Genomic DNA, 24,059 nt, shown 5'->3' on the forward strand with positions numbered 1-24,059 from the left:
CCTGTCAAATGCGTCTAAACCTTCCTCTTGGCAAAGGGACACTCGTCACATTCTGATGACCAGCCGCTTATTCTTTGCCCAAAAATCCCTCGTCCCCCCCCTGTCTCTGAACGGGTCTTTGCCAATCTTTGACTAGTCTAATCTTCCCTCGCTTCCGACTGCCTGTTTGCTTCGATCCTCACCTCACACCCACACCAAGAAGCTCTCCTTGATCGTCGTCGACCGACAGCTCCATGAAGCCTCTCTTAAACCGCCAAGCCTGCATCATGTGCTGTTCGGTCGTTTCCAAGGTCGGCTAGAATTACATCCCAGCGGGTCGTCTCCCCTCCCCCCACACACACATCCCATAATGCCTATTCGTTTAAGCTTGTCAGAACGGTTCCCGGGCCCAGTTTACCTCCCCCTCGGGCTTATCAGATGCCATTAGCGATTATGTCTTGAATCGTGGCAGTGCTGTTCTTGCCGGGGGTTCAGGTACTTTCTTCTTTGTCGCTCTTTCGGGGAGTGGAGAGCTATGATCGATATGGACATGGACATAGGTAGATGATGCTTGAGCTCCGAGTGAGCTGTAGGCGAAAGATGCCCTCCGAGCGAGTACTCATATCTAGGCACCGCTCCTTCGGCTCGTCTTGCTGCTGGGCTCGACAGCACTTTCTCCCATCTGCCAGTCCTGCACATGATTCTCCTTCATGATGGCAGACAACTTCCTCAGCCCCAACCCCACACATGCCGACGCCCGTTCGCGGGCGACCAGCGATGCAGACACCATCACTCCTGACGGGACGAACCCCTTTCTCACGCCGTCCGGAACGGCTGCCCCCAGCACTGTCGCCGGAAGCTCCGATCTTGAAGATGCGGAATCTGCCCTGCACCCGGACCCGGGCACCGAGGATGATTTCCGCGTCGACAACAACCCCTTCGCCTTTTCTCCCGGGCAGCTGAACAAGCTCCTCAACCCCAAGTCGCTCTCGGCGTTCCGGGCTCTTGGTGGCCTGCGGGGAATCGCCCGCGGAGTTCAAACCGATGTACGGAGCGGCCTCAGCGTTGACGAGACGGGTGTCGGATCCGCCATCAGCTTCGACGAGGCCGTCCAAGGTCACGCCGACAGCAAGCCGGCTTCTTCAGAAAAGCACATTCCCTCCTCCGCAACACCGTTTGTCGACCGGACCAGGGTTTACGGTCGCAATGCGCTTCCTCCAAAGAAACCCAAGTCCATTTGGAAGCTCATGTGGATCGCTTTCAACGAGACGGTCCTTATTCTCCTGACCGTTGCTGGGGTCATCTCCTTGGCACTTGGCTTATATCAAACCCTCGGCGTGGAAAGAGGCCCGGGAGCACCGGCGTCCGTCGAATGGGTCGAAGGCGTCGCGATCCTCGGGGCCGTCATCATCGTAGTCATCGTCGGTTCCCACAACGACTGGCAGAAGGAAAAGGCATTTGTCCGATTGAACACGAAGAAGGACAATCGCGAGGTCAAGGTTATCCGGTCCGGCAAATCGGTCATGGTCAACGTCAACGAAATCCTTGTGGGAGATGTCCTCCACCTCGAGCCTGGCGACATGGTCCCTGCAGACGGCATCTTGATCGAGGGCCATGAGGTCAAGTGCGACGAATCCTCGGCGACGGGAGAGTCCGACGTGCTCAAGAAGACTGCCGGCGATCAAGTCATGAAGCTCCTGGACTCGAAGCACGGCAACCATGATGATCTGGACCCCTTTATCATCTCCGGCTCAAAGGTTCTTGAAGGTGAGTCTGCGTTCGAATCCCCGGCGCCGTGGCTCCGCTGACCACTCAAGGCATGGGAACCTACCTTTGCACATCCGTCGGTGTTTACAGCAGCTTCGGCAAAATCATGATGTCGGTACGCTACGATATCGAGGCCACGCCTCTTCAGAAGAAGCTGGAACGGCTAGCCATCGCCATCGCCAAGCTTGGCGGGGGCGCGTCTGCCTTGATGTTCTTCATCCTGCTGTTCCGTTTCGTGGCCGGCCTTCCCGGAGACGACAGGCTGCCCGCGGACAAAGCATCGACCTTCATGGACTTGCTCGTGGTTGCTATCGCCATCATCGCCGTGGCGGTCCCTGAAGGCTTGCCGCTCGCTGTGACGCTGGCCTTGGCGTTTGCCACCACCAAGCTGCTGAAAGAGAACAACTTGGTTCGTGTGCTCAGAGCTTGCGAGACGATGGGTAACGCGACAACGATTTGCTCCGATAAGACAGGAACCCTGGTAAGACCGACCTTGTTCTGCTCGCCTTTTTTTGGAGCGATGGAGAAGCTTACAAGCACCCAGACAACGAACAAAATGACCGTCGTTGCTGGTACCTTTTCCACAAGCAGTTTCACGGCATTTGCGCAACCTGACAACGAAAAGTCTTCCGGTTCTTCTCCCCACGTGTCCGCTTGGGCAGCAGCTGTACCCCGAGCAACAAAGGAGCTCATCGTCCAGTCTGTTGCTGTAAACTCGACGGCTTTTGAGGGCCAGGAGGATGGCCAATCGACGTTCATCGGGTCCAAGACCGAGACAGCCCTCCTGCAGCTCGCCAGGGACCACCTCGGGCTCCAATCCCTTGCCGAGGCTCGCGCCAACGAGCAGGTTGTGCAGATGCTTCCGTTCGATTCGGGGAGGAAATGCATGGCGGCGGTCATCAAACTTCGGGACGCCTCCAGGGGCTACCGCCTGCTGGTCAAGGGTGCCTCCGAAATCATGCTCCGCCACTGCTCATCCAAGGCCGACCTCGAGACCTTGGCTGAGGAGCCTCTCACCTCCGCAGAGCAACAGTCGCTGGACGCGACTATTAACTCATACGCCCGTCGATCCCTCCGCACCATCGGCCTTGTGTACAAGGACTTCCCTCAATGGCCGCCCGCGGACATGCCCTCTGAAGATGGGCACGTGAAGCTCGAGTCGCTGTTGGACGCCTCCGACCTGGTCTTCCTTGGAATCGTTGGAATCCAGGATCCTGTGCGTGCTGGTGTCCCCGAAGCAGTACGAAAGGCACAGCATGCCGGAGTCACTGTCCGAATGGTTACAGGCGATAACATTGTCACGGCCCAAGCGATCGCGACCGAGTGTGGCATCTTCACAGGATCCCAGGGCGTGATTATGGAAGGGCCAACTTTCCGAAAGCTTTCCGACGAGGACATGAACGCCGTTCTCCCGAAGCTACAGGTCTTGGCCCGTTCATCCCCCGAGGACAAGCGCATTCTCGTCACGAGACTGAAGGCCCTCGGAGAGACGGTCGCCGTCACCGGAGACGGCACAAACGATGCCCCGGCTCTGAAGGCAGCAGACGTCGGCTTCTCCATGGGTGTTTCCGGCACCGAGGTCGCGAAAGAGGCCTCTGCTATTGTACTGATGGACGATAATTTTGCCTCGATCGTGACTGCACTCAAGTGGGGTCGTGCAGTCAACGATGCAGTACAGAAATTCCTGCAGGTGAGTCCATGTTGTTGAGCCGCGAAGGACCCGGTTCCTGTCATCTGGACTTTCCAGCCGTTGTCCAACCAAGAGACGAGTGACTGACTGGTGTACGAATGCAGTTTCAAATCACCGTAAATATCACAGCCGTTATACTGGCTTTCGTCACGGCCATGTACGACCCCCATATGGAGCCTGTCCTGAAAGCTCTCCAGTTGCTCTGGGTCAACCTTATCATGGACACGTTTGCAGCACTCGCGCTGGCAACGGATCCTCCAACTGACAAGATTCTCGACCGCCCGCCGCAGCGGAAAGACGCCCCGTTGATCACCGTTAACGTAAGTTACAACTTACCCCAGAGCACAGACAGCTTGACTGACATCTCGGATCTTAGATGTGGAAAATGATCATCGGACAGGCAATCTTCCAACTCATCATCACCCTCGTGCTCTACTTCGCAGGTCCCGAGATTCTGAACTACGACAGAAGCAGCGAGGATCAGATGCTGCAGCTCGACACGCTCATCTTCAACACGTTTGTGTGGATGCAAATCTTCAACGAGTTCAACAACAGACGGTTGGACAACAAGTTCAACGTGCTCGAGGGCGTCCATCGCAACCCGTTCTTCGTCTTCATCAACATCCTGATGGTCGGTTTGCAGGTCGGCATCGTCTTCGTAGGCGGACGTGTCTTCGAGATCAAGGAGGGCGGTCTCGACGGCACCCAGTGGGCGATTTCCATCGTCGTTGCTCTCATGTCCCTTCCCTGGGGTGTACTAGTCCGCATCTTCCCGGACGTCTGGTTCGAAAGGATAGCCGTCTTTGTTGGCAAGCCGTTTGTGGTGGTTTACAAGTTCCTCGTTAGGGTTCTCGGTCGGATCGGTGGGCTTTTCAAAAGAAGTTCGCGCAACAAGGCTGCAAACGGCGAAGAAGTGCCGGCTACGATTGTCGTTTCCCCGCCCAACGAGAAGCGGCAGTAAAACGGGTTTAGAAATACAGCCGAGTTTGTCGGCATGGGGTATAGGAACGGCAAGGACAGCAGGCGTTGACACACGATTGATCGATTACTGGCTTGATATGCGGCTCGATTTATACGGGCAACGGACGCAATATCGCGAGATGCTTTATAGAAATCAGGAATTTATATGTTACATTGAAGTTTCAGAAACTGCCCTGCATAACGTGAGCTTTGGCGACTAAAGAACCCAGCCCCATAGAGCATGCCGACTGGCACTACGAGGCTTTCGGCTGACATAGCCTAGCTCTCCTTTACAGTGAATACCTAAACTCCTTATTTTGGCCGTCGGTCATGTCACTGAACTCGATATCTTTCAAGTGTCCAAGCTCCTGGTTTTCCGCAAGTCTTTGACGTCGCTTGTTCTCCCAGACATAGTAAAATCTCAGCGTCAAGGTGAAGATAATGGCCAAGCAGCATGTGGCAATGATTGCAATTTTGGCAGGAAGGTATTCAGGGGCGGATTCGGCCGTGAAGGTTAGAGGCCCGATAATGTTGCCGATACAGAAGCAAACGAGCAGGGTGGCATTCATAGTGACCTGTAAGGCGTCAGTAATGGTCGACAGTCTTCTCCCACGGGTGCTTGCCTTCTTTGTATGCCCGGCATAGTTGGCGCCAACCAAGGAGTAGAGAAGAGGAAGTGACGCGCCAATGCAGTTCGTCATGTAGTTGCCGACAAGCCTGCCCGCCTTGTTGTCGGCGGGGAGGAAAGCCATGAGCGCGGCGCCGATAACTCCGGGGATAAGGAGGCAGGCGATGTTGATGGCCCGCTGGTTGAAACGGCCTGCAACGTTTGTTGCTGCCAGGATAGAAACAATACTGACTGCACCCGACGGGATGGACAACAACGCGGTCTCCTTGGAAGTGTACCCGAATCCCTTGATAATGGTGGCCTGATACGACGATATGGCGCCATTTGGAACGTTCGAGGCGATTGTAATAACTGCCAGGAGGTAGGTCTGCGGGTCCGTGAAGCACTCGATGAACTGTGGCCATTTGAAGTGCTTGTTCTCGACGCCTGTCTGGTTTCCTCGCAGACGCTCAATGGCCCAGACCTTTTCTTCCTGGGAGAGGAACCGAGCGCTCATGGGGTTATCGGGGAGAACGAGAACCACCGTGGCGCCAACGGCAATCGTGATCAGACCGCAGACGAGAAACATGATCTGCCAAGAAGTGAAGCTCGAGCTTGTATAGTGCTGGAAGCCGAAGGAGATCAGAGAGCCGACGATCACACCGCATCCTGTGCCGAGATACCAGATGCCCATCCGGGGAGGCTGTTCTTGTCGTTTGTACCACTACGTCATGCCATCAGTCGTTTGATCAGACCGCGAGACGATAGAGAGAGAGAAAAACAAAAAAAGGCTCTTACCATGGTCGTTATCACAATAAGCGAAGGTGCAACGGCACTTTCAAAGACACCGAGAAGGACTCTCGTCGCAACCAAGCCGGCCCAATCGTGACAAGCCGAGGTGGATGCCAGCACCGCACCCCATAAGCATACCATGATGCCGATATACTTGGCGGTGGGGAACCTCTGCATGCCCCAGGCGTGGGGAAACTCGAATGCCAGGTAGCTCACGTAGAAGATCATGGCCAGCTGCGAGTACTGGTCACCCTCGATGCTCGTGTCGGCCTGCAGGCCCATGACGTTGGCGTAGTTGATCAGGGTCTTGTCGAGGTACTGGAGAATGTAGCAGGCGAACATGAGCGGCACGATGCGCCAATCGATCTTGCGCTTCAGCGCTCGCTCGTCTTCGGCGGTCATTGGCCCGACGTCGCCGCCGTTCCGTAGGAAATCGAGGGCGGCATCGGCGTTGTGGATGTCCCTGACCTCGCCAACCAGCACTTCGGGCTGGCTGTCAACAGCCACAGGGGTCTTTTCGACGTCCGTCTTCTCGTTGGGAGGCATTTCGCAAACTTGGTCGGGCCTGATGGTATAGGCCGAGCTCGACGCTCTAACGATCGGGGAGGCGGTTATACTGAACCTCTTATGGCCGAGGCAAACGATAGCCCATGATCCATACCCGAAGACTGCCGTTGGTCTATGACGCATGTGCCACCGTAGAGCCGGGGTGAATGCGTGGATACAGTCGCATGTTCCCCGACATTCTCATTGATAAGTATGGGATGATCACCGCGAGCGTTGAGCTCTGGCCAATTGAGCATTGCAGCACTCCGTAGACCATCCCGTTGCAGGAAGGTGACTGGGGGGGGGGGGGGGGTAATAGGTTGGCCATCGGTAGTTGTTATCTCTGTACGGAAAAGAAGAAGCCGAAAGGCCAGAGGGCTGCCGATCACGCTGCGAGCCAACACTGCTCGTACATGATAGAGCCCTGCGACCTCCGCATAACGCATAAATGTCCGATAGCGATACTATTGCTTGAGAATTGGAGGGTTGACCGGCTATGCTCGGAGTTGTCAAGCGTGGGACGGAACGGCCAGATAAGGCCAGGCCGATGGCGGAGGAGTCTCCGATGATGGAGCTTGATTTGATATCACAGAAGGTTGCAATGTATGGAGGCGTCCGGCTGGTGTGAATGAGGGGGGTGACTGACGTCTCCAAGTGCTTATCTGACTGTGCCTATCTGAGTGTTCCAATGCAAGGCATGCTTCCGGATAAGACTCGATCCAGTACAGCTATATGATTCGTTGTTTATATCAACTGGGCTTCCTTGAGGAGCACCACCTAAACATAACAGGGGTCGTGCATGTATTGTTTAGGACTCGGTAATGGCAATAGAAAGCACATTTAGATCATACAAGCAACGGATCGGGTTGGAAATGTCATTTTCGTAACACGTCGCATCAGCCACCACTGTTATATAACTTTCACCAGTTGCTCAACTAGGCTTCCTATCACTTAACAGCTGGCCAAGGGCCGGTGGGTGGTGAACCTTGCAAACACCGAGTAATAAATATGATCCCCGGTAACAGCACAAGTTATCAATCTTGACTGTCACAACTTCAATACAGACTTGCCTAGCCTGTCATCCTTCCGCGCTTTGAGCTCCTTAGGATTAGGAAGAAACCTCTTAAGGGTATCTCGACATGTCACACTAGACCCAAGAAAGAATGAAGTCCAGCCATAAGTGATCCATAGCGGAGATAGACTTTACAATGCTCTTGCCGGTTGTTCGTGCGAGGAAGTCTAAGCCAAGAACGACTCAATGCTCCCGAAACCGAGTCGACAGGTAGTTTCCCCCCCCCGGACAAAATAACTTTTCGGCGGTTCAAGGCTAGACTCTAAAGTGGTACCCGGGACGCATCGTATCATTCACAATAACTGACAGGCGAGATGGGGCGGACGTGTGCCGGTTGTGGGAGGGAGCGCCAGCATGCCATCACAGAAACAGCCCCCTTGCCGTACGACACGGTACCTTCTTTCATTGAGAACATATAGCCTAAGACAGAAAGATGAGAGGGTGTGAGTGGAAAGTAAAACAAGAAAAAAAAAAAAAAAGAAGTGCGTCAATCGCTGACGGGAATCGAGCTCGGCGTGGCTGGCGTTTGTTAGCATCCTCGATCGCGGTTACTCGCAGTACGATATTTTCAACTTACGGGTCGAACCCACAACTTTGAGATTAAGAGTCTCACGCTCTACCGATCCGGTTGAGCTGGCCGGGCGGATCGAAACCGAATGGCTTGGCGTGTGAGTGTGTACTGGGGATTCCGCAAGCCGGGATCAGTCCAAGGACCTCCACACCCCTGATTCTCTTTCAGACGCGACGCGTTATGCCTCGATTCTCTTCTGTGACCGGCCCCAGGTAGGGTTTCTGTATGGGGTTTCGCTCCACGGCGGGGCCGGGCACACCGGAGTTGGTGGAGCGGACCGGATCCGTGGACGGTACGGACCGGAACGCCGGGGGGCCGAAGGGGCACAGAGGACCGACTGGGTGCTCTCTGGGTCCTCGTCTAGCGAGTGGGCGCATCCACTCTACGTAATAGTGGTCGTGAGGACAAGCATGCTGCCAGAAGCGAAGAGGAACCCGTTCTAGCTTTCGGCTGTGTTAGACCACCTTTAGCCAAGAGTAGTAGACTTATCATTATCAATCCTCGACCATTCAACCAGGTACTGCACCACAGAGCGTAAGAGGATAACTAACACGCGACGCACTGGATGAGGGGATTGGCCGTAAAGCATTTGATGACATAGGAGAATTCATTTTGTAGAGTATGTCTTGGCTATACACAATTTGCAGACCATTTGGTTCTGCCCTCTTGTCATCCATCCGTTTGAACCTCGCCGCTTCCCCTCCCCATCATATCGATACAGACTTTGAGTGAAACACAACCCTCGCCGCCATTACCACATCATCTCCGACATCCGTATCTCCCAACTGACGTTTAGTGTCCACCTCCTCTCGCCCTCTTCGCGCCCGCGCCTCCGCCGGCCTCGGAGTCACCTCTTGGCCTCTTGTTTCCGGGTTGGAAGTCGTTGGCGCCGGGGTTCAGAGAAGCATTGTTGCCCCCTCTGCCACCACGTCCTCCGCGTCCCGCCATGCCGCCCCTCTCTGCGCCACCGCTTGATACTCTGTTACCGGTGGCAAACGTGCCACCGCGGCCACGTCCAGCAGCGCCACCGCGTCCAGGCAGAGGGATGCCGCTACGTGGGGCTGCTTGGCCTTGGGTAGCAGGCTGCTGTTGCGCTTGGCCTTGCTGACCGGGTTGGCCGGCCTGCGCACCTTGAGTGCTCGAGGCAAAAGGATTCTGCTGCTGTTGCGCTTGGCCCCCTTGAGCGAAGGGGTTGCCTTGAGGTTGTGTACCGTTGGCAGCGCCGGCCGCAAACGGGTTCGCCGGAGCAGCATTGGCTGCTGCTGATGCTGCTGCTGCTGCTTTATTCTCGCCCCCGGGGACGGGGATTTGTCGTTTCTGCGGAAGGCCACTACCGGGTGGAGGAATACCGCTAGGTGCAGTGGCTGGCGGTGGAGCTTGGTTGGTGGATGCGTTGGGGGCAGCTTGGAAACAGTCAGAACTAGTCACCTGCCTCGCTTCGTCCTCTACGCAAGACTTACCATTCGGAGCGGCGCCAGCCTGAGCTGGCGGAGCGGAAGGGGCTGATACGGACGGGCGTTGTGCGGCAGGCTGTGCAGCAGGCTGAGCGTTGCCAGCGGGCTTCACCGGGCTTGTCTGCGGCGCTGCGGGAGCTGGCTTGGCAACCTTGGCCTCCTCCCACACCTCCCCGACGGGTCTTTGAGGCGTCTTGGCTGCTGCGGTAGCCACGACCTCGATCTTAGCGTTGGCGCTGCGGAGTTGGTTGTCCTTCATGTTGATCTGCAGCGCAGACTTCTTCTGAGCCAGCATCTGGCCCTCCTCCCGCGCGCTTGCGATCCTCTGCTCAAACTCGACCTTCAAGCTGGTTTCTGTCTCGCTCTTAACCTTTGCAGTTTGTTCTTCCAGCTTCTTCCTGAGATTGGACGACATGATGCTGCGTACTGTGGGGTTCGTGGAAAGGAACTTCCGGATCTCGGCGTCGGGGAGCTGAGACAGATCGGTTGACCCGGCGGCGGGTGTGCCGGTTGTTGGCGTTGCCGAAGTTGCTTCAGGGTCTTGTTGCTTGATTGGCGTCGCGGGTACGGCTGGCTGACCGTCCGCGGATTGGCCGGGAGCGGCGGGGGCGGCGGCTTGGTTCTCGGCCTTCCAGATGATCTTCTCCTGCTCCAACTTGGTCCTGAATTCCTCGTCCAGCTTCTCGCGAGACTGGCGGAGCTTCTCGTTCAAAGCGTTCCTCATCTTGTCTGACCGTTCCTTGATGGTCTGGGTAATGTTTGCCTCGAGCTCGTTCGCCTTGCGTTCGCACTCCGCAGCCTTGGCCTCGGCAGCAGCGACCTTGTCCTCCAAAGCCTTGCGCTCCTCGTCGGACAAGCCGTTTGTGCCGTTCGCAGGTGCTGCTGCGTTGTTGGCGTCGGTGGGCTCGGGTGCAGTTTGTTGCGTCTGTGACTGAGCAGCCTGTTGCGCGGTCTGGATAGCCTGGTCTCTCTCGGAGGTGACCGTCTGTAACTGTGCTCGGAGGTTTTCGAGCTCCTGCTCGGCGGTCGCCTTCTGTGCAGATACAGCATCCAGCTGGCTTCGCATCTCGTTCAGCTGCTGCTCCAGCTGGGCAACGACCTGTGTAGATACCGAGGTTGATGCATCCGTGGGGGGCTGGGCGCCTTGAGCACCAGGCTGCGCTTGCGCTGCCTGGGCATCCTGCTGAAGCTTCTGAACTTGTTGCTGGAAGCTTTGGATCTGTTGCTCAAACTCGGTACGCTGCTGCGTCGACGCTTGCAGTCTCTGCCTCGCCGATTCCAGTTCCGTATTGGCATTGTGGAGTTGCTGTTGAAGTTGGTCCTTCTCGGCCACAGCGGCATCCTTCTCAGCAACAGCCTCGTTCCGCCCCGTCATGGCATCGTTCTTCTCGCCGGTAAGCTTCCGTGATCGCTCCTTGAACTGCTCCGTCATACGCTGACGGGTGTTCTGCCAGTTGGCTCGCTCAGTCTCCAACAGCTGCTTGGCTTCCTCGATTTCGGCCCGCAGGGGAGCTTCGGACTCCTTGAGGGCGTCGCGCTCAGCCTGCAATTCATTGATGGTCTGTTTGAGCTGTTCCATTTCGGCAGGATCAACACGGCCGTACTTTGTGAGAATGCCTTCGGTCCGCTTCTGCCATCGGTCGCGATCCTCTTGGACTTGCTTGATTTCCTCCTCGAGGAAACCCTTCTGGGTCTGGAGTTCCTCAATCCGAGCCTCGAGTGGCTGCACCTTGGCCTCCAGCTCCTCGATCTTGGCGTTCTTCTCGGATATCTGTGTGCGCGCCTGAGCGAGCTCGTTGCGAAGCGTAGCGCTGCTCTCGCGGTAGAGATTGAGCTCGTTGAGCTTGTCCATCAGATCCTTGTGGGCGATGGATGCTTGGCCGCTCTCAGCTTGCGCGCGGCGTTCCTGATCAAGCTTGAGACGGGCTTCATCCAACTGGGATTGAGAATACTCCAGTTGTTGCTGGAGGCGCTTGGATTCTTGCACCTTGAGGTCGTACTGGACCTCCAAGATCTCCTTCTCGCGTCGGAGGTAGTTGTTGAGCTCGCGAAGGCCGTCGGCCGCGCTGTCGTTGCCGGTTTCTGCATTGTTGCCAGCATCTTCGGCAGACGTGTTGCGGCCCTCCTTGAGTGCGGAGAACTGCTTGGTGATGCTTTCCAGTTGCTCGTGCAGCAGCTTGTTTTGGGCGTTGACGTCGTCACGGCGCGTTTTGATTTCCGACATCTCCTGCTCCAGTCGCTGCCTCCTCTCCTCCCAGGAACTCTCACTCTGAGATAGAGCGACCTTGGCGGACTCGGCCTCGGCCCGCAGCGTTGCAGATTGGCTTTTCAGCTCGTTGTATTCGGTGCGCAACTGTTGGACGAGCTTGGCAGCTTCGGCATGCTTGACGAGCTCGTGTTCGTAGTCTTGCTGGGCCTTGGCCGTGATCTCGGATTGAGCACGGAGGTCCTGTTGGTGGAACTTGGCGGCCTCGGCGTGGCGCTCCGCCTCTTCCTTCAACCGCTTGATCTCCTCGTCCAGGATTGTCTTCTCATCCTCGTACTTGCGGGCAACCTCGGCCTGGGAGTCGCGCAGGTGGGACAACTCCTTGTTGGAGCTCGCCAGCTCGGTGGACAAGTCCTCGACACGCTGCTCGAGCTCCTTGATCTTGGCGTCCTTGCTCGTGAGAGCGGCCTCCATCTCCTCCCTGTACTGTTCCTGAGAGGCAGTGAACTCGGACAGAGCTTCCTCGTTCTGCTCGCTGAGCTGCTTGTACTGCTCAGTCTGCTCCTTGGCATTTTCGAGCTGAGACTTGGCGATGTCGAGCTCTCTCTTGAGGTCGGATACCTCGTTGATGAGCTCGCGCACCTCGGCCTCGGTTTCTTGATCGGTCTGGGTGGGAGGCGCCATGGTGCCGGGGCGGGGCGTAGGCCTGGGTGCGAGGCGGCCAGCCCGCTCTTCGGCATTGCGGAGCTCGATAGTGAGCTCATCAACCCGCGCTTGGAGATGGTCACGGCTGGTTTTGACGGCGACGTGCTCCTCCCGAATTTGGCTGAGGCTGTTGGAGAGTTCGTCGATTCGCTTCTGCGATTCGCGTGCGTCGAACTCCTTCCTAAGCTGTAGCTTCTTCCCCTCCTCCATCTCGTCGGACAACTTCCGCTTCGTGCTGCTGAGTTCTTGCTCAAGCGTGTCAATCTTTGACTGAGCCTTTCGTCTGTGTTCCGACTCGGAAATATCGCGCTCGTTCAGCATCGACTGCTGGCTGGCCAGGAGGTTGTTGAGTCGTGTCTTCTCCTGCATGAGGTTCTCGTTGTCTTGGTTAAGGCGGTCTTGGATGTCCTTCCACAGTTTCTTTTCGGCTTTGAGGTTCGCGGCCTCGTTGCGGACACTCTCGAGCAAGCCCTTGGCGTCGATGAGCTCTTCGGCGACCTGCTGGGTTCGGATTTCGTGCTTGATGGAGTCCTCGGACAGCGACTGGTTGCGCTTCTGAAGCTCCTTGTTCTCGCTCTGGAGCGCGACGAAGTTGGAGTGAAGCATTTCGTAGCGTTCGGAAGCGAGAGTGATCTGACTGGAAATCTTGGCAACCTCGCCCTGAAGGGAGTTCTTCTCGCTCGAGAGCCTGTCAATCTGCTCGCGCAATGATCGGCGGACGGACTCCTCGTCGTTACGGTATGTGTCGAACTCGACCTGCAGTGCGCGGAGGGCGTCGTGGGGCGACACATCGCCAGCCTCCCCGTTCTCGATGCTAGCGAGCGGCAGGCGCTGCCCGTCATCGGAGCCGAGGATGGATGCGAGCTCGCCAGCGGTGGCCTTTTGCTGGAGGAGGCGTCTGAACATGTCACGCTCGGCCTTGAAGCTCTCCATTGTCGTTCTCAGGGACTTGGTCTCGTCGATCATGTTGGCGAGTTCCTGCTGCAGGCGCTCGACGGCCTGGTGGTCCTCTACAGCCTGGCTCTTGGCGGCAACCGCCTCTTCGCTTTCCATCTGCTCCGCCAGCTCCCGGGTGACCCTCAGAAGCTCTTGGTTCTTTGCCTGAAGCTCTTGGATGTCCTTGAAGACAACAAACTTCTGGGTGATGAACTGGTGGGTGTCGGACATGTCGGCGAGAGCGCCCTCAGTGACCTCGCCTCGAGACAGCTGCTCCAGGCGGATCGTTTCTTCGCGGCTGAGCTGCTCCAGGCCCTTTTCGCGCGCGTGCATGTTGAAGACTAGCATCTGGATCTGGGTGCTGAGATCGCGAATCTGGGTACGGAGGATCTTGGACTCGGCCTGGGCGTTGGCCAGGGCACCCTCGGCCTTCCTTGCACTCTTCTTTGCAACATCGCGCTCCTCGAAGCTCGTCTGGGAAAGCTCGGACATCCTGGTGATCTCGGCGCGCAGCGTGTCGGCTTCGTTTTGGAGTTCCTCGATCTCGGGTGTCTTGGCCTCCAAAAGGGCAATCATGTTGTCGAGCTCCTCGGCGAGCTGCTGGTTGCGTCTCTTCTCTCCGGCGAGCTGCCCCTTGACCTTGTAGAGCTCGTCGATGGCCTGGGTTGCCGTGATGGCTGACTTGCTTCGTGCAGAGGCGGGTGTGGCGAAAGGAGAGGCAGGTCTGCCGAGGAACGAGCCGTTCATGCGCGGCGTCTGCGGGGTGGGTGTCGAGCCACGAGGGGGAGCCTGCTCCATGCGGACATGGAGTTCGTCAAGCTCGGCCTCGAGTTGGGCGACTCTCTCCTCGAGAGCACGGCAGTTCTCCCTCTCCCTTTCGAGCTCTTGTTGGAGACGTCTGACTTCGTTTGCATGCTTTTCCTTGAGTGCTTCCTTCTCCCCCTCCAGGGTCTGAACACGGGCCTTGTGGCTGTCGGCCAGTTGGTTGGTCATGTCGACGACGCGCTGCTTGCTCTCAATCTCGTGCTTGTAGCTCTCCTCGCTGCGCGCAAAGGCTTCCTGCTGCTGCTGGACCTTGGTGAGAGCCTCCTCGGCCTTGGCCTGGGCAGCACTGAGACGGTCTCGGAGTTGTTGTTCGGTTCGCTTCATGGACTCAATGGTGGACTTGGCGTCTTCGTTTTGTCGTTGCAGCTCGGCGATGCGCGCTCCCTTTTCGCGGCGGTATTTGAGGGCCTCCTCGCTCTTGGTCTTGAGCTCAGTCTCGAACCACTCGCTATTGCGCCGGGCCAAGTCGAGTTGCTGCTGAAGTGACTCCTCGCGGTATTTGGAGCTGCTGACGGCGGCCTGGGCTGACTGGACGGCCTGTTGCAGAGAGGTGATCTCCTTCTGTAGCTGGACGTTCTTCTGGTGTTGTTTGGCCAGCTCCTCGGAGAGCTCCGAGTCGCGGGCGTTGCGCGACTCGAGCAGGACCATGTTTGCGCGGTTGGACGATTGCAAGGACTCGACTCGGTCGCGGAGGGTGGTGAGCTCAGAGTCGTGGTCTGATCCACGGGCCTTGAGCGACTGAAGCTCATTCTCGACCGTTTGCCGCTTCGTCTCTGTAGAATAAGAGTTAACAGGGCGTCCAGCATTCAGACCTACATACGTAGTCAATGGCGCATGGCCAACGCACCTTCTTCCTTTAGCTTTTGACGGACTTCCTCGACGTCCTTCAGTGCCTTGTCGGCAGTGGCCTTGAAGGACTGGCATCTGGACTCTGCGCTGTGGTGGGCACTCTCGAGTTCGATGTCGACCTGAAGTTTCTGGGCGTAAAGCTCGTCATGCTCGCGGGCTTTCGCAATGACGGCTTCAAGGAGGCTTGCGACAAGCTCGGGGGTTGGATCGGTGGTGGCTGTCGAAACCGTGGATTCGGGCACGCCAAGGTGGCCGGCCACATAGGCTACATCCACCGCCGCTGCCATTGTGATTGTAGTTCAAGGTCTGGTTGTCGACATCGAAAGAGAGTGTCTCGAGATCGTTGGTAGCCGATGGGGAGTTGTTTGTTGGTTTGCGCGTCGAAGACACACACACACACACTCCTCGCTAGTCGGAAGAGGCTGAAGCAGACAAAAACAAACACAGAACCAAGTCAGTGTCAAAGGTGAGGACGTCAATAGTTGAAGCCCTCGTCTACAGTTGAGAAATCAACCTCGGACCGCCTGGTAGGCTGAGGCGGGAGACGCGGTGGAAAGGCGCGGCGACGACGAATTTGTCGTTGGGTGTGAATTTGGCGGTTTAGCGTCAACAGGAAACAAATCGCAGGATTTTGGGAGGAAAGCGCGACCTGGAGGATGTTTTCCAGGCCAGCACAGCACCACAGTGCACAGTGCATAGTGGATCCCTCGAAGGCCGGGGAAGGAAGGCATGGGCGACAAAGCCGTGTTTTGGCCAATTGGAAGGGGGGAAGGGGCGCTTCAAACTACAGGTACACCCGTCACCGACAATCAGCCGGCTGACTCATCGAGAGCTTCTGCCACCAAGTGGGGCTCAGGGTACAGGTATTGTACGGATACAGGCAGGTACAGCTGGGCTCGCTTACCGAGACACACCGGTGCACACCGAGTACGTACTGCTAGGCACCGCCACACCTCAATACACAGTCATGCCTCTATACACCGCCACATCTCCATCGTACGTAGTCCGTCGTGAGAAGTTCCAAGACGCAATCCCGGCACATTATCACTTTCAACACAAACGATCCACCATCTTTATTCCACTGAAGCAATCCAAGTGCGGTCTACGATACAACTTCTAACCTGGTTCACGAATCTCTTGGTATCCTACCGAAACTGCCATCACAACGTCTTGCAAACCCCATTCATCAACGCATCAAGCCAAGGTCGCCGCCTACAGAGTACTGCATCGTCTCACCTATGTTGTCATCTACGTTGCTGACCCGCGTCCATTTCCGAGTATCCCGGCATCGGCCCAGCGTGCCATCCCATCCCCTGCAGCTCTGCCCGTTGCTGTTGCTGTTGCTGTCCCGGTACCTGGTACACTGGCTGCGGCCCGCCCGGCATCTGGTGAATTGGCTGGCTGTGCGCCTCAGCCACCGTTGAACCTCCCTGTGGCTGCGAGTATCCCCCTTGGACATAATGCGCCTGTCCATGTTGCCCTTGCAGCTCAGCCGGCATATACTGACCGGAAGACTGGAACTGGTTGTTGCTGCTGGCCGGCATCTCGTGTGGTAATCGCCCCTGGCCGTGGAGTTCCGCGCCCAGCGGCGCCGGTGGCGGCGGCGGCGGGGGGAACATGCTGTTGGGAGTGGCGACAGGAGATACCGTGTCCGGCCGGGGAGACCCCGTGTAGGAGACGCTCATCTGGGGGTTCTTTGGCGGCAGTGTCGACAACATCGTGCCGCCCAGCTCGGGGGGACTGTTCATCTCGAGCGGGCCGGTGGTTGAGGTTATGGGGAACCTCGCATGCGTCGTCTTCCTGCGACGGTAGATCATGAACCCAACGAGACCGGCGATGGACAAGCCGCCAATCACCGCAACGACCCCGCCTACGATAGCAGCAAGGCCGGGCCCCCCAGAGCTTGTGTCGTTATTATCAGCACCACCGCCGGCAGCACTTGAGCTTGTACTGGTGGGTTGAGACCGGGAAGCGTCAGATCCAGTACCAGCCTTCGCCGTTGCGTAAGTTTGGGCAACTAAAGTCGAACCTGCGTCAGCAAAACCGCTTCACAACTATGGCGATAATCCGATCCGGTTTCCTTACCAGACTCGCGAACAGTCGCGACCACCTCGTTCCTGGCAGCCTTGCAGTAAAAGTCCAAGACTGCCAGAGCAGAAGAAACATCATCCGAAGCCGTGGAAGAGCAGTAATATTTGACGTTGGACGTCATGGTGCTCGTCACCAGGTTCGTGACGCCGTCCTTCAGGCAGATGCACGACGCCAGCGCCTGGGGCCCTTCCGGGCACTGGTAGCTCGTGATGGAGTACATGGCGTTCGATATGCCAGACTGCGCGCAAGGGGCCAGCGCGCTATACTGGGTCAGGGCAGTCATGTAGTATGTCATGTCCCCGGGAGGCGGCGACGGCTGGGGGAACGCAGTGGTGCCCTTGTTCATGGCGCAGTACGCGTCGTAAAACGCGAGACCAGACGTCACGTCCGCCGCGTTGGAGCACGAGTACCGGACGAGCGACGCAACGGACCGGCTCACGCGCGCCGAGTTATCGTTTCGGGTGCAGATGCACGGCGCCATGAGGCTCGCCGGCTCGGGGCAGAGCGAGGTCATGGAGCTGAGCGCGTACGAAACGCCCGACTGGGCGCACGGCGCCATGTTGCTGAACTCGGCAATGTCGGTGGCGTACTTCGTGACGATATTGGTCGTCGGCGTCGCGAAGGCGACCGTCGCGTCCGGGTTGCAGTACTGGCTGAGGACGGCCGCGGCGCTGGTCTGGTCCTCGGAGGCCGTGGAGCCGCAGCTGTAGCTGATGGGCTTGGAGACGGACGTCGACACGGCCGCGAGGTTGTTGTTCTTCGTGCAGATGCATGACTGCAGATCGGTCGGCGCCTCACCGCAAGCCGAATAGGTTTGGGTGAAGATGTTGTAAGAGAGGGCCGTCTGCGCGCATGGCGCCTGGGATCATGGGTCAGTATGTCCGAGTAACTGAGCCCGTCACCAGTTCGCCAACGAGTGAAAGAAAAGGCACGAAAGGACCTACCAGCAGAGTGTATATGGATAGATCGGTAACGTATACGATACTCGCAGCAGCAGCAGCCGCAAGACGGCTCACGACAATTGTCGTCCAAAGATAGACCGATATCCGCGCCATCGTCACGATCGGACGGAGCCGCGAATCAAGGGACGAGAAGGAATGGTATGACGACAACCGACGGAGATCACAAAGGACAGGACGAACCCACCGACCAGGATGGCAAAAAACAAGAGATGGGGAGAGAGAGACAAATCTCAGAAGATTGATTCGACATGGGACGGGGGCGGGGGAAGCAACGTTTTGCCAGGTGCCCAACGCCACAACACTCTCCTTTGACTCTCCACGAGCAAGCTAGTCCCGCATCGTGAGCAGGAAGAAGTGGCGGTTTGGAGGTTAATCACCACCCTCTGCGGCACTGAACCACCCCCTGCCGCGATGGCGCCAAAGTAGCGCAGACCCCTGACAGCTGAACCTCTGGGCTGAAAGCCCGTCTCTTAGGTGAAGTGTGGACCTGCGTGTCGAAGCCCCCCGACATTGGCTTTCATAGACTGGGCAACTGGGTGTTTTTTATCAAGAACCAAGACTCTCTCAGCGAGAACACCCTGCTCGTGGAGAGGCGGCCAGAAGAGGGGGTTTCTCGGGACAGAACGGGCATCAGAAGCGCGTCGTTGACCGTTGGGAATGGGGGCAGCGGCCGTGTCTCGCGCGTGGGCCTTAGTCATAGCCGCCAAGGCGTCTGGCAGTTAAGGACACCAGTTCGGCTCAGCCCAGGTGAACCAGCCTAGCGTCGAGCCAGCTTGACTGGCGCAGATATGGCTGGCATACTCTTTCTTCCGGCGGCCTCAGCACCGTATGTCCAAGTATAGAAGACTCGATGTGGGCAGATCAAGATTCCAAAGCACGATGACTGGTGATGTGGGGGTTTTTTTTTTCATTCGTTTCTTTTTCTGGTACCATCGCGGCGTTTGTCGCTGTCACGACTTCACGCCGTGCTTCCGCCACCAATCCCCCGACCTTTGCTTGAATGACTTAGGCGGCGGCAGACGCCACGGGCCGGGGGATGAAGCATGGCATGCGTTCACGGGCGCTATCTGACTTGGTTGGCGTGCCAGGGACACTACTACTCGACCAGCCGCTTATTGGGCTAGGCGAGTGCCTTGAACGGCACAAGGCCTTCGGCGATCTGGTGTGAGGCTGCGACAGCCGACAGAGAGCGGAGTAACGAAGCATCGCGCCTTTTGCAATGACACGATGGAAACCTGCCCCGGAATGGCCCCGGCTAAGTGCCGAGGTCCGGTACGGATGGATGGGTACCCGGAGCGGATACGGATACCCGGAACGGATCATGACCACGGCGGCTGGATGCTAACCATCATCATTATAAATGAATCATCTCATTATAAATGAACCATCCCAGCATCCACTACGCTTGGTCGCTCCAGACTCTCAGCTTCACTTTGTCACTTTGTCACTCGACTTTGCACAAATACCCGGCCCGATCCCAGTACACGTCGCGGGTGCAGATGGCGAGAAACTCAGAATCGATTAGTCAAGCGTTCTGCCCTGGCGAGCTCATCCAGGTGCCTCGCCTCAGTTCGACGTCGATAAGCGTGTAATGGTTCGTTCCAAACTCCATTGCCTCATCCGTCATGGTATCATTCTCTGGTATCAATCTTCCATCAAGGGACCGCCACACTGCATAAAACCCACCTCCAAAAACCACGCCACCTCGAATCTTCGCTGTTCCGAACGCGTCTCGCCGAGGGCCACCCCCCCGTAAGTTACCCAGTCACCCGGCTGACCCCATTGCCTCCGTACCCGGTTGCGAGACCTTCTCCAAACTTTGTAAGGGTCTTGTTCATCTTGACGGAGAGCCGTCTCGAGATGCTGTCCCGCTTTCTTTCCCTGGACCCGAGCTCGTCTTCTCCGCGGTCGTCTTCGTACTCGTCGTCCGACATGGCGCTGTCGTCATCGCCGCCGTCGTCGTCGTCATCGTCGTTCTTGGGCCGTGGGACCGCCCTGCTCCCGCAGGTGGTGCAAATGACTTGGTGCGGTCGCACCAGCTGCACATCGCTCTTCCGTCGCCGGCGCGCCGTATTAGTGGACACGTGCGTTGGAGCCGTCCCCGGTCTGGAGCGGACGGTGATGGCATCGCCGTCCGTGGCTCGTCTCCTCATCGACCTCGCCCGTCGGGCAGCGACCTCCTCTGCGGTGGTTTTGCTCATCGCAGCCGGCGAAGTCGCGGCCTTGGCCAGGCCGTTACTTGCGGGAGCTGCCTTGCTTACCTGTAAATCGTCTCCGCGTGCCGCAATGTCGCGGGCCAGCTCGGACCAGAGGGCGTACCCGATCTCGTCGTGGATCACCGGCGCGCTGACGAGCTTCCGGCATTTTCTCGAGCCCTCGGCCTTGTTCAGGCGGCCGAGCTCCTTGATCTCGTCCAGGGTCAGATCGCACTGGATCTTGATGTATCCTGCGAGCAGCTGGACCGGCCATCTTGCCTCGATGAAGTCCCTCAGAAACCAAAACGCTTCCGCGGCGTCACTCCGTCGCTGCTCGGTCTCGGGGCTTGTTTCCTCTTCCTGCTCCCCTTCTTCGGCCTCGTCCTTCTGGTAAATGGCGCCGTCCGCCTCGTAGGGGACTCGAAAGTAGTAGCCCAAGGCGGATCCCTCGCCGTCGTCATTGTTGTAGGGATCGGCCGTTTGCTGTTTTCGTGTCATGCTAATCGCCGCGTCGACGGGAACAGAAGACCCGTTGCCGGATCTCCGGGGGACGATGGACTGGTAAAGCTGCTGTTCAAGCGCCGCGAGGAAGGGCGCGGCTTTGCCGAGAGTGCTAGCAGACAGGACGCCCATGTTGTTTATATCGCCCGTCATCCTGCTTGATGACGAGCTCTTGGAGTTTGTGGGCATGGTAGGTTGACCGTTGGCTTTGTATAGCAGCGAAGGGGTCTTTCTCCGAAGCCGTTGGTCGAGGCCGAAGGGTCCCTGGGAACCGTGACTGGGAACCAAACTCCAGCGGCTCTACCGGCTCGAACTTGGACCATGCTCAGTTTAAATTCAAAGCTGCGCCTCCATAGAGGCGAATCGCACACCATTTTTTTGATACTTTGCGGCTTGATAAGAGGCCAAGGTTCATGACGAATTTGGAAAGCCCCGCAAGCCACTCGAGCGTCTGGGCCGATGGGGACTAGAGTCTAAGCGTGCCAGGTCTCACTAAACCACATTGTTTTCGATCCGAAAGTCAAAAAAAAATGAACACTTAAAAGGGGTTGCACAATTACCAGCAGTGTAGATTATGCCAACATCGCCGCGAGTGGTACTTCGTTCAACGTTCAACGTTCAAGCGAGGGTTCGATGTAGACAGAGTACAGCGGAGGTGTATTAGTACGTGACAGAAAAGCCAATATAGTCCAATAAATGCCCCCGCCAATCGAGGAAATAACTAAACAATTAGACGGTACGTACCGCATCGATGGTCGGAACTCTCTTGGCTGAATCACTTGCTGACGACTTCAACCTCACTTCATCACCGCGCGTGACTGAGAAATCAGAATGCAAAGCCCCTGCTTTGCGATGGGCCGCCAAAGCTGGCGGTGTAGCATCATGATTGATCTAAGGCACACTGACTCAACGATTCAAGGCAAGATCCAACAAGGATCTCTGCCTGCTTTGACGGCCTTCCCGTAGACCAGTGTCTTCCACCGCTCTCATATGCAGACCAACAGCCATGAACAGACAGCTTACCGAGCTTGCATATTTGCGAAGAGATGTCGCCGCTGCCGGCAGATGGAATGGATCAAAAATTCATCTTTCCTCAGGAACAAAGGTCTGCTGAATTGCCATGTTGCGTTGCGAATATGTCCTCAACGCTGTCTTGAGACCATGCCGAGACAAAGAGGACTGGTCACCGTGTGCTTGCCTATTGCGTAACCAAGATCATGTACGTAAAGAGTTTCAGGGTAGGTACTTTTGTTCTTGGGCACGGAGGGATGTTTATGCGTTTTAAGCTGTTCATTGGGGCATAAACAAGTTCAGCATCCTTTTGGTCTCAATGTTCACGGGCATCATTTCGGTCATGAGTGTTGGATCGATTGGCAGGGCAGAAATTGGCAAGTCATACCACTAGGCTAGTTGGGCCACCATGGCCGATAATCCATTTCGCCTTCGTCAGGGAATGCTCATCCACTGAAGAGCATTCCTTAGATGTTGGCCAAGGCACAATGGAGCCAAGGATGGTGACATGCCTCCTCATCCACCGGATCCAGAATAGTTGGAAGATAATCTGTACGCCATTCTTCCTGGGCAGCATGACTGAAAAGTTTCGGATTGAGATTCACCCGTCTCGCCTTGCAGTATTCCCAGTACTCCGGAAGCCACCCCGCCTGGCGCCAATCAATGATAGCTGCCACTTTCGGATTCTTCCCCAACGACAAGGTGATGTTGGGTGCAAGCGCTTCGCCATCAATGTCAATACCGCAAGCATCTTGGAACTGCTTAACAGCGTTTGAGCCAACAAACGGCCCTCTAAGCTTTGGAGGCAGGAATATATTGTTCAGCGGTTGCCTGTCCAGGCCATCTGAAGCATAGGACCTTATGTCAGAATTACCTTATATTAGAAACTCTTGCAAAGAAGAAAATTCACCTGCCAACAAACCAATCGTGACTGTCTTTCTCTAAAGCTCGCAACGTCTGCAGCATTTCTTTGAGTTCTTCACAAATAACACGCCTCTCGTCTTTGTCAAGGTCACAGCATCTTTCTTGCATAGATGCGCCTTCTACTGGTTCAGGCCAGCAAACCAATCCAGCCCACAGCCAACACCAGAGTGAGTTGGCTCGAACCTGATTGGAGGAATCCACAGACCATCACACAAAGGTAACGAAAGAATTGTGAATCTGCCATGGCTTTACTTGATTTCTCAACATAACAATAGCGCTTTACAATAGAGAGCGTCTTGTGACTGCTTTGTTGTAGACAACTTAAGGGTTGTTTTGTCGCAACTAATAAACCTCTCTACCTACTACCCTGGGTACCATCACTAACAGGCTTTCTAGACCAAAAAAGGCAAAAAGACGACCGGGAAGAACTGCCAGTCAAGGGCTGTAAAGGCAGCCCAATTTCCTTGTTCAAGACGGTATATTTAATCTTGCGCTTGGCAATCACTAGCATGCTTTCAAACAACAACAGCCTTGACATGTCTAGCTTAATGTCACGAAGGTTTATACACCCAGTCAAGTACTCATTGGTCTGACTCTGGCCCAGGACAGTTGTCTTGGAGCGCCTCTAGATGCCCCCAATCCTCACCTTCGCACCTGCCTTCGGCTGAACTGACCTCAGGGGGCGCTTTCCCCTATTCAGTCTCCATCATCCGCTCTTTCCATCTTTCAACTTATTGCTCATCTCACTTAGTCGAATCTCACTCTCACCCTCACCTTGAATTCTTCTCTCACTCTCCTCTCTTTCACACACACACACAAATACACAAGAGCTTCTGAAATAATTGTCAACAAACTCGTCTTTTATCTCGACACTCTAGTTATCGTTAGTTTGAGTTATCATCCGGTATACGCTACAATCGATCCCTTTCCCTCCTGTTTTCATCAGGAAATATACAAGATGGAAGGAGTTGACTCCTTCCGCGTCATTTTCTTCGGCTCTGTCCTTGTGGCAGGGCTGATGGTCATCCTACAGATCGCAGGTTGGCTCTTCAGCCATCTTCCGAAGCTGTTGGCTGTCGTAAAGGCGGCCAGCAGTTTCGAGATCCCCGTCTATACCATCATATCTTTCCTCTTCATTTATATTCTCGTCTTTATTCCAATCATCCGATACTTCATCCCAAGACCGACGATTGCGACCGAAGCTGAGCAGCCTTCTCCCGCTCCAGAGCTCAGCGAAGAGGATCGAGCCACAGAAGCGCGCCGATGCGCACTACCCGGGCCAGTGTGCGAGTCGATGAGAACCCAACTCGAAAGCAAGACAAGGGAGGCAGCGAAGTTAGCCAGAGAGCTAGGAGAGGCAGAGCAGCGCGAGCTCGACGCAAACTATGCCGCAGAGGCGAACCGAAACTCTCACAA

At 56.4% G+C, this 24,059-nt stretch overlaps 7 protein-coding genes across 7 annotated transcripts; 1 reads left to right on the forward strand and 6 right to left on the reverse strand.

Annotated features, from left to right (window-relative positions):
• Positions 1-692: 692 nt before the first annotated feature.
• LY79DRAFT_673334 (calcium-translocating P-type ATPase) lies at positions 693-4,397 on the forward strand (the record flags this gene model as incomplete). The annotated part of the gene is made up of 5 exons (XM_060564159.1): positions 693-1,746; positions 1,797-2,227; positions 2,291-3,436; positions 3,541-3,756; positions 3,813-4,397. The coding sequence occupies 5 exons, from the start codon at positions 693-695 to the stop codon at positions 4,395-4,397; spliced, it is 3,432 nt and encodes a 1,143-aa protein (XP_060409447.1).
• Positions 4,398-4,686: 289 nt separating this feature from the next.
• LY79DRAFT_593672 (major facilitator superfamily transporter) lies at positions 4,687-6,341 on the reverse strand (the record flags this gene model as incomplete). The annotated part of the gene is made up of 3 exons (XM_060561588.1): positions 4,687-4,971; positions 5,020-5,727; positions 5,802-6,341. 3 exons carry the CDS (start codon positions 6,339-6,341, stop codon positions 4,687-4,689), a joined length of 1,533 nt encoding a protein of 510 aa, XP_060409448.1.
• A 2,435-nt stretch (positions 6,342-8,776) lies between these two features.
• LY79DRAFT_525015 (uncharacterized protein) lies at positions 8,777-10,870 on the reverse strand (the record flags this gene model as incomplete). Its single annotated transcript, XM_060555685.1, has 2 exons — positions 8,777-9,387; positions 9,445-10,870. 2 exons carry the CDS (start codon positions 10,868-10,870, stop codon positions 8,777-8,779), a joined length of 2,037 nt encoding a protein of 678 aa, XP_060409449.1.
• Positions 10,871-14,934: 4,064 nt separating this feature from the next.
• Positions 14,935-15,246, reverse strand: LY79DRAFT_524963 (uncharacterized protein; the record flags this gene model as incomplete). Its single annotated transcript, XM_060555682.1, has 1 exon — positions 14,935-15,246. One exon carries the CDS (start codon positions 15,244-15,246, stop codon positions 14,935-14,937), a length of 312 nt encoding a protein of 103 aa, XP_060409450.1.
• Positions 15,247-16,203: 957 nt separating this feature from the next.
• LY79DRAFT_593674 (uncharacterized protein) lies at positions 16,204-18,105 on the reverse strand (the record flags this gene model as incomplete). The annotated part of the gene is made up of 3 exons (XM_060561589.1): positions 16,204-16,976; positions 17,045-17,909; positions 17,995-18,105. The coding sequence occupies 3 exons, from the start codon at positions 18,103-18,105 to the stop codon at positions 16,204-16,206; spliced, it is 1,749 nt and encodes a 582-aa protein (XP_060409451.1).
• A 1,447-nt stretch (positions 18,106-19,552) lies between these two features.
• LY79DRAFT_396790 (uncharacterized protein) lies at positions 19,553-21,105 on the reverse strand. The gene has a single exon (XM_060552982.1). It carries the CDS (start codon positions 20,895-20,897, stop codon positions 19,770-19,772), a length of 1,128 nt encoding a protein of 375 aa, XP_060409452.1. The 5' UTR covers positions 20,898-21,105; the 3' UTR covers positions 19,553-19,769.
• A 1,018-nt stretch (positions 21,106-22,123) lies between these two features.
• On the reverse strand, positions 22,124-22,766 carry LY79DRAFT_615863 (uncharacterized protein). The gene is made up of 2 exons (XM_060561994.1): positions 22,630-22,766; positions 22,124-22,550 (listed from the first exon to the last, which is right to left on the reverse strand). The coding sequence occupies exons 1-2, from the start codon at positions 22,749-22,751 to the stop codon at positions 22,187-22,189; spliced, it is 486 nt and encodes a 161-aa protein (XP_060409453.1). The 5' UTR covers positions 22,752-22,766; the 3' UTR covers positions 22,124-22,186.
• Positions 22,767-24,059: the final 1,293 nt, after the last annotated feature.

This window comes from Colletotrichum navitas (assembly GCF_030913465.1).
Source record: "Colletotrichum navitas strain CBS 125086 chromosome Unknown LY79scaffold_84, whole genome shotgun sequence".
In the NCBI taxonomy this organism is placed as follows: Eukaryota; Fungi; Ascomycota; class Sordariomycetes; order Glomerellales; family Glomerellaceae; genus Colletotrichum; species Colletotrichum navitas.